Source organism: Sciurus vulgaris (genome assembly GCF_902686455.1).
Source record: "Sciurus vulgaris genome assembly, chromosome: 16".
Classification (NCBI taxonomy): Eukaryota; Metazoa; Chordata; class Mammalia; order Rodentia; family Sciuridae; genus Sciurus; species Sciurus vulgaris.
Genome location: NC_136477.1, coordinates 20,917,020 through 20,930,217, shown reverse-complemented (window position 1 = coordinate 20,930,217; position 13,198 = coordinate 20,917,020). Strand labels below are relative to the sequence as shown.

Genomic DNA, 13,198 nt, shown 5'->3' with positions numbered 1-13,198 from the left:
GATTCACACTGCCCTCACTCTAACCTGAACTCTTTATGTTTGTGTCTTGCCATCACCAGTGTGCACATTTCTATAATGGTGGTCAGTATCTTTATATGTACAATTTTTAATTTTGTTATTTTCCTTTAGTATTTACTAAGCCATTTAAGTTGCTATATTTTTGGCTTTCAAATAACACTGAAGAAAATATGTCTGTTCATATTATTATTATAACTTGAACTATTTCCTTTGGGTTAGTTCCAAGAAGTGAAATTACTGGATTAAGCTGAGGTCAGCAATAAATAAGTGAATTCATTTCATTGAACTTGTGCCAAGGTTAGATATTTTTATTTAAAACAATTTTTTTTTCAATTTTAATTCTATGAAGTAGTTCTTCAAAGTTGTTTTCATTTGCATCTCTTACATTACTAGCAAGGGATATTAACTCTGTAAGAAGTTTTTGGTACAACTTTGCTTTACCACTAAGATTATACCAATGTGAAAAATATACAAATTTCTTCTTCTGTTATATTTGCAATAAAAATATGTAGCACCCAGATTTTAAATCACATTAGCATTTGTTGGACAGGACAAAGTATATCCCAAGTGATTTCCTGCCTAGATAATAAGTTAAATATTCAGTTTTATTTCTGACAATTATATGATGCCCAAGAGGAAATTATGAAGGTAAAATATCTCCTTTAGAATGAATTATTTTTTTAATTTGTTCTAATTGGTTAGAATGTATTATTCTTGAATCCTACAGTAACATGCCAAGGAGTGAGCTCCCTGTTTGAGCAATCTCTAATTTGTATTGTACTATGTCTATGTCTGCCTTGTGACATTTTTTAATAGAAACAATTAGGAATGGTTTGGCTCCATGGCTGATTAGCCAAAACCTATTTAAATAGGTTCTGCAGTCTAAAGTCTTTTACATACTAAACCTGATGAACCTTCAGGGGCAGTTTGGGCAGGAGCTTCTCTAGCAGCATTTCCAGCTAGTTGGGGACTCTCCAGTTGTGCTTTTCTCCTTCCACTGAAGGCAGTGTTTTTACCCAGCTATCAGTCATTGAGGGGGCTCCTGCTGTGTCTGAGGGTAGAATGACCTGTTCTGGGTAAGAGGCAGTGAGCTACCTTTGAGGTGAGAAAGGAGATGGTGGTCCTGAGAGAGTTGGTGGCCTCAGACCAAGGCCAAGGCAAGGCTTTCTAATCTGTGGTAGGTAAACCCCAAAGAGGAGTCCATAGAGGGGATTCATGAGCCTAGTGACTCCTTAAGATTATATTCAAAGAGCCGTTTGTGCAGTTTGGGGATGGTAGAATTGTAGCATTCATCAGGTTCTCGGGGTGCCTGCAGTAGAGGGCAGGTTGTGGTGCCTCTGGAGTGGGAGAGTCGGGATGGTAGACTGGGAGAAGGGCAGAGGAGTCGAGCAGTAGAAGGTTAGAGTGGGAGGGAAGAGGAGGTAGTGGCTCAGATCCCTCATGCTCTTCCCCTGAGTATGATCTCACTACTTTCTCTGTGATTCTGGGGCTCAGATAAGCCCCCAGGAGAGGCGTTGCAATTTGCCCTGGCTGAGAAGGGGGTCTGGTGAGCTGGGATGCATCTCTGCCTCGCACCCAACAGCCAGGGTCCATTTGATAGGATTTAAGGGCCGTGTGCCTTTTCTTCTTAAATTATGTCTACTGAAATCTAGTCCACATAAATACGGGTGTGGTTCTTATTCTAGAGACTAGGAGTTTTGCATGTGGGACAAAAGCTTGAAGAACAAGATGAATTTGAGAAGATTTATAAAAATGGTAAGTAATTTCTTTAATAAGTCACAGTTGCTCAAATATCAAAATAAATGTTTTGGATGCAGAGTTTTGGTTTTCATTTTTATCATTATCAGCTGCTTTTTACTTTTTTTCACAGCCTGGGCTGACAATGCAAATGCTTGTGCCAAACAGTATGCAGGAACTGGTGCCTTGAAGACTGACTTTACCAGGTAAGCCACACTTGTAAAATGGCATTGCTCATCGTGGTCCTTGTGGCTTTTAGAGTCCTCTGGGAGACTTTTGGGGAACTGCAGCTACAATAACCAAACACCAGCACCTAGGCCTCACTTGGCACCACAGCTCTGCAGTGCTTCTCAAACTTTATTATGGTCTCGAATCTCTCATCTGATTCTGCAAATCTGAGATGTGCCTGAGACTGCATCTCTGAAAAGCTTCCAGGTGATGTTGATGCTACTTTCGAGGACCACACTGGACAATGAGGAGTTAAAACATTTAGAATTTGTTACAAGTGCAGTGGGGTCTTTTCTGCTATAGTGTATGTATTCCCTGGGAGCAAAATATGGTTTCTAGTCTCTTTGCTATTTCATACCATTTAGCCTACACTGTAGGACTCTTCATATTTCTTGTTTTTGCAGCTGGGACTGTTTTTCCTCCTTGTGCCTACTTTAGTGATATTTTAGGAAAAGAATTCAGTTGGTCTTCTGTGTCCATGGGTTCTAGATACATGGACTCAACCAACCACAAATTGAAAATAGTCCAAAAAAAAAAAAAAAAAGAAGAAAAAGTACTGAGCATGAGACGTTTTTCCTTGTCATTATTCCCTAAACAATACAGTTTAACAGCTATTTATTTAACATTTACATTGAATTAGGTATTTAAATAATCCAGAAATTATTTGAAGAATAGAGAAGGATGTGTGTAGGTTATATGCAAATATTACCCCATTTTATATAAAGGACTTGAGCATCCACAGACTTTGATACCTGCTGGGATTCCCCCATGAATACTGGGGTACAACTGTACATATTTCTTGAACTTGCTAATGACTTCTTTTTGAAGTATCTGCATTTTCAGGAATGAGTTTTAGCATCTTTGTAACTCACTTCGTTCCATGACATATGGCCATAAAGCAGTGTAAGAATTTAGTATCTAAGTATGTAATTTAAAACTGACCTCTTTTAACCAGAACTGGGAAGAGAACTCAGTTGGGACTTATAATGGATGGCTGGAACTCACTCATACGATATTACAAGAACAACTTTTCTGATGGATTTAGACAGGTAAGTTTCTATTTGATGCTTTCTTTGTTCATTGAGTGGTAACAGCTTTGCATTATCAAATAATAATAATAATAATGTAATCATGTTGAGTTTGGGAAGTTACTAATTTCCTTCTCTCTGTTCTAGGATTCTATAGATTTATTTCTTGGGAACTATTCAGTGGATGAATTAGAATCTCATAGTCCTTTAAGTGTTCCAAGGGATTGGAAGTTCCTGGCTGTAAGCAACCTTTATGTTTTTCAAGTTGTTAAAGGCATTGTTTCTGAAGGATAGATGGTACCAATTGCCCTTGACTAAAAACAGTGCACGCTATTATTCTAAACAGAATATAAATACTTCAGATTCCCTGAAGAGAGAAGATCAGGGTGCAAAGTAAAATAACTGAGCTTTTGTTTTCTTTCCCTGACACTCTCATGCACATCCTTTTTGTGTGAGAACACATAAGCAAAGGAATGTGGAGGATTCCTTGTTCAGGAAGACGTTAGTCCTTTTAGGATTGAGGAGTTGCCGGAGATAAAAACTTGTAACATGGAACACAGAGTGTGCTTTTAGCACTTCTCTTTTTGACCTCTGTTTGCCAAACTTTGCAAGAGCCTCTCATGCTCATGGGCAAAGTACCCTGGGATGGAAGGGAAACCTGGTGTCCTGGATTCTCATTTGGAAGTCCTCCTTCTACTTGGCATGCCTTGGTTTGGAGCAGAGACAGGCTTCCGCTGATCTTATAAAAACCAATGTGAAGTCTTGGAGTTGCGATTGTGATTGAACCCCTAAATAAGGGGTTTGTTTAAAAAAAGGAAAAAAAAGGAAGAAAGAATATAATTTTGTATATTAGCTTGCAGAAGAGTTTTATCCTTTTTCAAGCAAAACAATGTACAATGTACATCTTGATGATCATTCTTTTAAATGATGGTGTCTCTTTCCATTTTCTTTTCCAGTTACCTATTATTATGGTGGTTGCCTTTTCAATGTGCATTATCTGTTTGCTTATGGCTGGTAAGTCTGCTCTTATTTCACATTCTTACATTTTTTTCTTTCTTAGAATGTTGAACTTAGTTGTACATCTTGAATTTTTTAGTTCATTCAACATTTGTTTACCTATTAAATTGAATGAGAACAGAGTAGATGAGATTAGTTCTTTTGATGTTGTAAGAAGAAAAAAATAGAGTAGTTTAATAATTAATTCAGTTTTGTTTGTTTTTGCAGTGTAAGGGGCCAACCCAGTACTTTGCACATGCTAGGCAAATGCTCTACCACTGAGATACACCCTCAGTCCATATAGTTTTTATTTTTTTAATTTTTTTATTTTTTGCAGTGCTGGAAATTGAACTCAGAACCTCACCCATACATTCTATCATTGAGCTGTATCTCCATCCCTGTTTGTCTTCTTTCTGAAGATTTTGATAACTTATTACCAAAGTAATACATAATAAATGTAGAAAATATAGTTAGGCAAAAATGGAAAAATATTATCATCCTGCCTTCCAGAGATAAGTTAACCACAATTAACATTTTGACCTTTTGTTTTTTGCGTTTTTCTTTTGGTACTGGATATTGAATCTAGGGACATTTTAGCACTGAGCTATATCCCCAACCCTTTTTATTTTTTATTTTGAGATGTGGTCTCACTGAGTTGCTGAGACTGGCCTCAGACTTGTAATCCTCCTATCTCAGCCTCCCAGATTGTTGGAATTTTGGGCGTGTGCCACCAGGCACAACTTGATGTTTTAATCTTTATAAATGTGTGAAATTTTTTTCATAAGTGAGATAGTATGCATTTTTGTAATTTGCTTTTTTGCACTGAGCAGAGTATTTTTCTCATGTTCTTCATTTTTAATGGCTTCATTTGTGGATGTATAATTATTGAACCAATCACATATCATTGGACAAATAAATGTTAATAGATTAAAGATATTACTTATCATTAAATTTTAAAAGGTTAGGCATAAAATTGCCTAAGAACCTGAACTGGAAGGTCTTTGTTTTCGTTTTCTTTTTTACTTAGTATTTTCTCATGTTAATAAGCATTTAAGCTTAAGCGAGAGGAGTCCAACTTCCATTATGTAGTATCTTGTACATTGGGCTGAATCTGACTAGGGTGTATCATATCTCTGAGGCACAAGTTCAGGCATTCTGGGAGGAGAGATGCCTTCAGTCATCAGCCTCTGGCCTTATGTGCCTGTCTGAATTCCATATACTTGGTCCACAGACGTCATCTTTCCTTCTCTGGATTTCCATAGCACTCTTGGAACCTCTCTTCCAGCACTCTCCTCTTGAACTCATACCTAGGATTTTACTTTTAGAGGTGGAATGCCTCTTTAGAGTGTGGCAGAACCTGTGTGTATTTCTCTATGGTAATGATTTGTATACTTGTTTGTCTTTTTCTTTGGATCAGGAACTTTTTTGGGGAGGTTCTGGGAACTGAACCTGGGGCACTTAACTAATGAGCCACATCCCCAGCCCTTTTTTGTATTTTATTTAGAGACAGGGCCTCACTGAGTTGCTTAGGGCCTTGCTAAATTGCTAAGGCTGGCTTTCAACTCACAATCCTCCTGTCTCAGGCTCCCCAGCCACTGGGATTACAGACATGTGCTACCATGACCAGCTGGATCAGCCACTTTTTGAGGGCAGAGACTGTCTTACTGTTTCATCTCCAGTGTTGAGGATATAGTAAGCCCTCAGATGTTTGCAGAACTAAGGATTTATTCAATGACCACCACCATCATCCCACCTCCACTGCTGGGCGTGGTGGTGGTGTCTGATCTCCAGCTGCTGCTGTGGTTTTCAAAGGCCTGAAACAAGGGCAGCACAAACTCTGTGGGCGAGGAATGGAAGAGTCCAGGTGTTGGCGCTCCTTCCCTGGTGCTCCCTGGCTGACTGCTGGCTCCCGCCTGTGTTGCTCTGCAGACAAGGCCGGGATAGTTGGACGAGAGAAGTGACCCCAGGCTCAACTATTTAAGGAGTGAAGTAAAACAGATCTTTGCCTAGTGGCTTGCTACTGTCCTTCATGAACTCCGACTTTGAAAAATGCCTTCAGTAGAGTTGTGCGAAATGTTATTAAAATGTGTTACATTTTGTGTTATACACTTTAATATAGCACATTACCGAAACATAGAAATTGTATTTTTGTATAGGTATTTTGATACTAGCTCGTATCTGGCATAAATAGAACTATGCATTGAACTATTAGTAGTTTCTTATAGTATTAAAGTTTGTAATCTCAGAGTGATAATTTATTATTTGTGAGATATAAGATGAATGTTTAGTGCCTTGGTTCTCAGAGTGTGGTCTCTGCATCAGTAGCATCAGCATCTGGGAACTTGTTAGAAGTATAGATTCTTAGAGCTCAGCCATTGATAGTTCATCAAGGCCTGCAGAAGATAATAGTGCTAATGAGAGTTTGAGAACTGCTGGTTTACACCTTAATTAAGAGGTTCTTACATGTTTCCTAAGGATGGGCTGGTAAGCCTTAATGTTATGAGGATGTACCTGACTGCTGGATCTGGTATCAGTGAGTGACTTATTTATCAACTCTTTTTTTTTTAATCAACAGGTGACACTTGGACAGAGACACTGGCTTATGTGCTTTTCTGGGGAGTTGCAAGCATTGGAACATTTTTAATTATTCTTTACAATGGCAAAGATTTTGTTGATGCTCCTAGATTGGTCCAGAAAGAAAAGATAGACTGAATTTGTGTTTGTGGAAAGCGGCTTGGCTTGGAAGATTCCATGTTGCAGAACTGGAGTCTTTACTGACCCGCTTTCCACATCAGCCCGTGATCTTTTTAAAGCCTTTATCCAAAAGCACCTCTTGTGCTCTGTGTAGAGTGGTGACTTAGAATTGATCTGATGTTACTGCCTTGATGATCTCTTTACTGTTGGGATGTTTATATTTATAATTTGAGGCTATCTTATAATTGAAAAATAATCTGAATTCAACTCACAGGATAGAAGGAATCTACTCATTGTCAAGTTAATCAGCTGTTGCAGATGAGTAATATATTTAAAAAATTTAGCTTCTTTCATTATTTAAGACAGTAAAATTATTTTTCTAGCTGTTTTGTTATGTCATTGTAGACACAGTCACTGTTAGCAAGCATACTTTTCCACACCTTCAGACTTTTCTTCAAAGTTTAATAATGAGCTAACTCTACTATGTTTATAAAATGTAAGTCTCTTATAGTCATCAAATGCTAGTCTGTGACTTCACGGGAAGAGGAGAGTGGGGTCTGGGTTATTCAGTTTTGGTGGGCTGCCTCTCACCTTCAGTCAACTTGAGCTGCCGCAGAGCATCAGCAGTCTAAGTGTGATGAAGGAGTTAAGATATACTTTTATCTTTTTTATAAGGTGTAAATGAAATCAAAGAATGTAAAGTCTATCTCTTATGCTAAAGGTCCAAAGCCTCTACTTTTTAAGGATTGCCCCATTGTAGAAAATACCCTTGACTGGCCAGCTGCTTCCTCCTGTACATTTTGGTTTCTTTGGGGATTCTTCATTGAGACCTGGAGGCCTCTGAGAGGGTGTCATGCTAGATTTGATATTGCACTTGGGGGCAACAGCTGCTTTTCCACGCATGGTACGATTGCTTTTCTCTCTGTCAAGGTTTTTGTTGGCTATCAATAAGTGTGTCTAAAATTTAGTGCTTCCAGGTAGTTATAGTTCTCCAAATCAAGGACCAACTTCAGCTTCAATTCATGTGCAAAACAAACCTGAAAAATACGCTTCAGAAGCTGTGCATAGTTGTAATTGTAAGTCAGATTGTACATTCAAATTGTAATTATGAGATTTAGATATTAGTACAGTATGTAAGGTAGTGTAATTACCACTATTTTGAAACAATTCAATTAAACACTGCTACAATATTTCAGTGTTTTGCTTGAAAATATGTACAGTTCTTTTCCAATGGTAGTACCTTATGTTGTCCTTAAATATTTCTAAAAGCGCCTTTATTTTAACATTACCTTTTTCAACATAATCTTTTATAAACATTAATAAGGGTTGTTGCTTTTAGAAACTCTAAAAGAAATAATATCTGAGAAAACCCTGTGTAGCTTAAAAATCAGTCATTAAAAATCACAGTAGGGTAAGTAGCTAGAGCCACCTGTCTTTAACATGTAAATAAGCATAATTTGTTCCAAAGATGGAATATTGACACATAGCTCAAGTCTACTGTAATATATTATCCAAATGCTACTGGGCATTTCACAGTAATGATGTGAAAATAACTGCATCAAAGACCAAATCCGAACTGCTAATGTGGCTGCTTTGCAGGGAATGGACTAATATTGGTATGTTAGGTCATAAGCTATCAATATTTCAGAACCCTGCAATGATTTTATTTCTTAATTCATGTACTGTACATCCATAAGTGAAAATAAAATGTCATATTCTTTTCTAACTACTCTTGGTTTTGTTTGTTCCTATACTTTATCTTGAAAGGTGACTTTTTCTAATTATTTTTTTTCTTAAAACAATATATAATCATTATGGAAAATTTAGACAATATAAGTAAACAGGGTCAATACTTCTGAGAGTCTCTTTTCCAGTTACTATTTATTATCTCACAATTCTTGTGCATCAGGAATTTGGACATGTTTTAGTTCTGTCCCCTGCTTCAGGGTCTCTCACAGAGGCTGCAGTCAGGATTCATGTGGGTCCACTTCCACTTTCAAGATTGCCTGATGGTTGTCAAGATTCAGTCTTCACAGGCTGCTGGCTGTTGGCTGGAAGTCACTCTGTTTCTTGCCACATGGTTCTCTACATTATAGCAGCTTGGTTCATCAAAGCCATCAAGGAAGTGTAGTCTGCTAGCAAGATGGAAGTCACAGTCTTCTGTGATCTAAGCTTCGAAGTATCATCCTGCCACTTTTTGTTCTATGCTGAAGAAGTCACTGAATCCAGCTCATTCAAGGGGAGAATTTATGAAGACATGAACACCAGGAGATGGGGATCTTTGGAGGACATCTTGTCAAGTCTGCCCATCAACAGTAGGGAGAGAATACTAAGCTGAGGTACAGAGCTAGTTTTGGGGGGGTATCAGGTGATTTCTTGGAGGAGGTTGGACTTATGCTAGGACTAAGGTATATCAATTATTTGATGCTATGTAGCAAATTAGCTCAAAAGGGAAGGAGAGGAAGGGGGGTCTTGGCCACACAGACACAGGTGGTGCGCCATGCTGTTGTTGTCCTTAACCCCTGGCTGTCTTAAACATTTTTTTTCTTTCACGTTTTTTTTTTTTCATACATATGATGTATCCCCAGTTAAATGTTGTTTCGTTCCAGGGCATTTTCAAGAGGGTTAGAAGGAATCCACAGCAATTCAGAAGAGCTCCTACTCTGTTGTAAACCCAGCTCACTGGAAATAGTTTTCCTAACTTTTCTTATGGAACTGAACCCTCATCTCCTGAGTAGACTTCATGCTCCATGTTGGTGTCGTTTCACTGGCTACGTAAAGAGGGGAATGTGGAAAAAGGTGACACACACACACACACACACAAAAAAAAGACTTATAGAGTCTCCACCTTTTCTTTATTTTCCACTTTTCAGAATTAGCTTTTGTACTTACATGATGAGGGATCTCTTGTGTCTAGAGAGGTCTGAAACTGTACAAATAAATGACAGAAAATCCCCACTACAGATATCCTTGCTTAACGTTTTATTCACGACGACAGTGGATAAAACCAAATGTAGGGGAACATGTCTTCGATGTCTAGAGCTAAGTCCAGGGTAGTTCTATTTCCAGCGTGAATAGGAAGTTTCCAGAGTCCACCATCTGGCCCTGATGCCATGGTCATTGTTAAGCATACAAGGGTGGAGTGTCCCTTTCCTCCTATGGGAGGGTGGGTGGACAAGTGCCAAGACTAGCACTTTTGTGCAGTACCTAGCAAATGGCAAAAACCTTTTCTGAGACGTGTCCTGCTCTTCATGAAGTTCACAAAGACCAGAGTAAGACTTCAACCAGAGACAGCGTCGCCTGGAGTGCGTGACAGGTGGTCTGCGACTGATGCTGGTGTGACTTGGGATATTTTCGCTCTGTGAAGGTGTGAAAGCCACACAAGGTCAGAATCCCACACACCACAGAGCGCTGTGCTGCTGAGCTGAGGGTCGTCAGTGAGGTGCCATAATGTGTTTTCAACTCTGGATGTTTAACTCGCAGAGGTTTTGCCGGGATATGACCACATGAGTGAAGGAGCCTCATATGGCTCCATCTCTGATTTCCAGTTCTTCCACAGAAATGCCTTTTCCCCATAATTGGAAATATTTTCAAATTTTATAAGCCATCATTGATATAAATAAAACCATTCATTTTTCGTCCCTTTTTAAATGGGGCCTGGCTCTCAGGTTTTGCTACACATTGGAACCACTTGAGGACTTTAAAAAACTGCAGAGATCCTGGGCTCACCCCCAGGTTTTCGGCTGGAGTGGACACCTGGGATCTGCAGTGCTCCCAGGAACGTGGGAACTGGTGGTGAGCGGGCACACTGGCAGGTGCCTGATGAAGCAGCCATCCAGGGCGACCTTTCTTTCACCTCTGAGAATGGCTTACAGGCCCCCCTGCCTGTGACTGACCACAGGAGCCAGTGGCACCATGTCCTAAGACAGCAACCACTTCTGGGGATCAAGAGGAGGGGACAGGCCCTGAAGGATAGGGCGGACTGCATTTGGCCTGGGGTGGGCCCACTCTTCAAGGCTGGAGAACCATCTGATGAGAAATCGGAGGACTGAGTATTGGGTAAAACACAGTTCATACATTTGAAAGGACGGAATCCACGAATAACCAGACATCAGGGGAAGCTGGAAGTATTGGTAAGCTGGTGGCTAAGATAGCAGAAGACCTTCCTAGTATTTCTTTTTGCTGTAAGAAAATTTATAGCATGACAATAAGTTAAAAAAAGACATCTCTGGCTGATGTCCCAAGTGATCGTTTAAGTGTCCTCAGAGATGTCTATACAAATATACCCAAAGGAACTCTCCTGAACTCCAGGACCTCAAGGAAGCACAGAATGCTGGAGCAAGAAGGGGACCCTCCCACTTAGGGTGACATTAACCTACTTCATTATAGTAGAAGAGAAATTCACATGGTGGATTAATGCTATAATCATACATATGGTGAATCCTCAGTAACAGGATGCTGTTTATGTACATTTTATAAAAGTTATGTACAGATAAATAAAAACTAATTGACATTTGTTTTCTTTATAGAGTTGTTATACCCAAATACCACTTGAAATATATGGGAAAGTTAGATTTATTCTTCATCTTCACAGTAACTTCTAGAACCTTTTCTAAGGCACTGAGACACCATGGACAGGGTATCTATTCAGACAGGGATTTGGGGGTTGCAAACTGTACTTAGAGCAGTTTTTGTAGAGGGCTAATCCTGGACCACTGAGAGAGACTTAGATTAGAGACAGGTGATTCCCTTTGGGGCCCAACAAAGGTCTCTCTTTGTGGCCAGTCAATCCTCTTAGCATGTAAAAAGTAGGGACACAAGTTGCATGTTCACTATGAGTGAGACACTGACAGTATTCAAATATGTCATCTTGGGCACTTCAAAACTCCTCCGACTGAAGTAAAATTGTTGTCCTCTGATATTTTGGTGTTTTCTCAGCAAAAAATCAAATCGCTTGCATTTGAGTCCCAAAGAATGATGGTAAAATTGCAGCTCACAGTGCACCTTACTCCCAGGACTTTGTAGAATCAAGGAAGCAATTATCTTTAAGATTGGCCTTAACCTTGATGACAAGGAAGTAGCATGGCATGGCCTGAGGACCCACAAAGGGAGGAGACTGGTTTTGTAAGGAGGGTGTTTTCTTCCCAGGGAACCTTCCTCCACACCTTCTGACTTCGTAGTCTCTGGAGGCTGGGGGTGGAGTCCTTGAGGCTGAAGTATTTTAAAGGCAGCCCAGGAGCTTCCACCTGTAAGCAGGGGCTGTGAAACGGCGCGTCTCTGGGAAGTCCAGTTCTCAGGCCACGGGGGCTGTGTCCCCCCTCTTAAGGCGGTGCATGATGAAAGTCCCCAGGGCCACCAGGGGAATGCACATGGTGGAGGACGCCACAAGCAGCCCAATTGCAGCTAGAGCATATGTCGGGTAATCCTTGGTCACCAGCTGACCCTGGAAGGAGGGACAGCATCAGCAGAGGGAACTTTCCACAGAACCTTCTGAGCACTGTGCCCAGGCCTTGGCCCCTCTTGGTGGAGAAGCAGCATGGGGTGGGAAGAGACCTGAGGGGCTGCCATGCCACACCAAGGGACACCCCAACCCAGGAGTTCACAGCACATGCTAGGAGCCCGCTTCTTTGCTCTTCCATAAACAGGTACCATCAGACACTTCACTAGAGAGGCACCGTTCAGTGTACCTAAATGTAGGGCCACCCTGAGCCCAGACTAGAACTTTCTGTGGTGGTACATCTGCTTTGTATCCATCTGTCCAACGTGGCACCCAGACACCTGCATGGAGGAGGAGTTCCCTGCCCAGTGGGTAGGAACCAGCCTTGGCAGGGACATTTTCTCAACATCCAGGCAGAAGTCCACTGGGAAGCGCTGGAGGAGACTGTCTCATCACCGGGACACATAATTAAAAGCAGCCCAGCTTTGCCACCCTGGACTGAGCATTTGTAAAATACCTTGGTGAGGTTTCCATGTTGTGACCAATGACCTCCCCACACCATGTCAGGGAACTAAAGGCTGTGCTCTGGTGGGGCCAGCCCCTGCCCCGTGGGGACAGCAGGTACCTGGGTGGCATCCCAGGCTTGGTACTGCAGGGTGCCCGTGAGGATGTAGTCACTCAGGTAGAAGACAAAGAGCACGATGATCAGCAGCGGGCTTACACAGGCCCACATGGCCTTCCAGTACCAGTGGAGGGCACGCCCGGTCATGGCCTGAAGGTCATTTTCAAATCTATACGGATCATGGGGAGAGAAAGTCTGGGTTATTGATGCTGGAGGCGAGGGGTCCAGTCTGCACGCCCCCCACTTAGGAAGATTTTGTTCTGGGCGCCACTTATGCTTGAACGTCACCCCTCTGCACCTCTCTGACCCCTTCTTGCAGGGGGGAGGCAAAGGGACTGAGGTTGCCCACGAGGCGTGACAATCCCCACTGATGAGAGGACACCAGGAGACATCTGACACCAGGTGCTGGCTGTTGGCGTAGGCCAGAGGGCAGCTCCC

At 41.2% G+C, this 13,198-nt stretch overlaps 2 protein-coding genes across 2 annotated transcripts in view; one reads left to right on the top strand and one right to left on the bottom strand.

Moving 5' to 3' along the window:
* The window catches only part of SACM1L (SAC1 like phosphatidylinositide phosphatase), a 52,826-nt gene extending 44,399 nt beyond the window's left edge, over positions 1 to 8,427 (top strand). The window contains exons 15-20 of the mRNA XM_079115457.1: positions 1,704 to 1,773; positions 1,889 to 1,961; positions 2,939 to 3,032; positions 3,159 to 3,251; positions 3,968 to 4,025; positions 6,583 to 8,427. Coding sequence (XP_078971583.1) covers positions 1,704 to 1,773; positions 1,889 to 1,961; positions 2,939 to 3,032; positions 3,159 to 3,251; positions 3,968 to 4,025; positions 6,583 to 6,719 — 525 coding nt within the window. The 3' untranslated portion in view covers positions 6,720 to 8,427. The remainder of the gene's footprint in view (positions 1 to 1,703; positions 1,774 to 1,888; positions 1,962 to 2,938; positions 3,033 to 3,158; positions 3,252 to 3,967; positions 4,026 to 6,582) is intronic.
* Positions 8,007 to 13,198, bottom strand: part of SLC6A20 (solute carrier family 6 member 20) — a 46,340-nt gene continuing 41,148 nt past the window's right edge. The window contains exons 10-11 of the mRNA XM_079115455.1: positions 12,764 to 12,929; positions 8,007 to 12,144 (exon numbers count right to left, since the gene is read on the bottom strand). Of these exons, the coding sequence (XP_078971581.1) occupies positions 11,995 to 12,144; positions 12,764 to 12,929 (316 nt within the window). The 3' untranslated portion in view covers positions 8,007 to 11,994. The remainder of the gene's footprint in view (positions 12,145 to 12,763; positions 12,930 to 13,198) is intronic.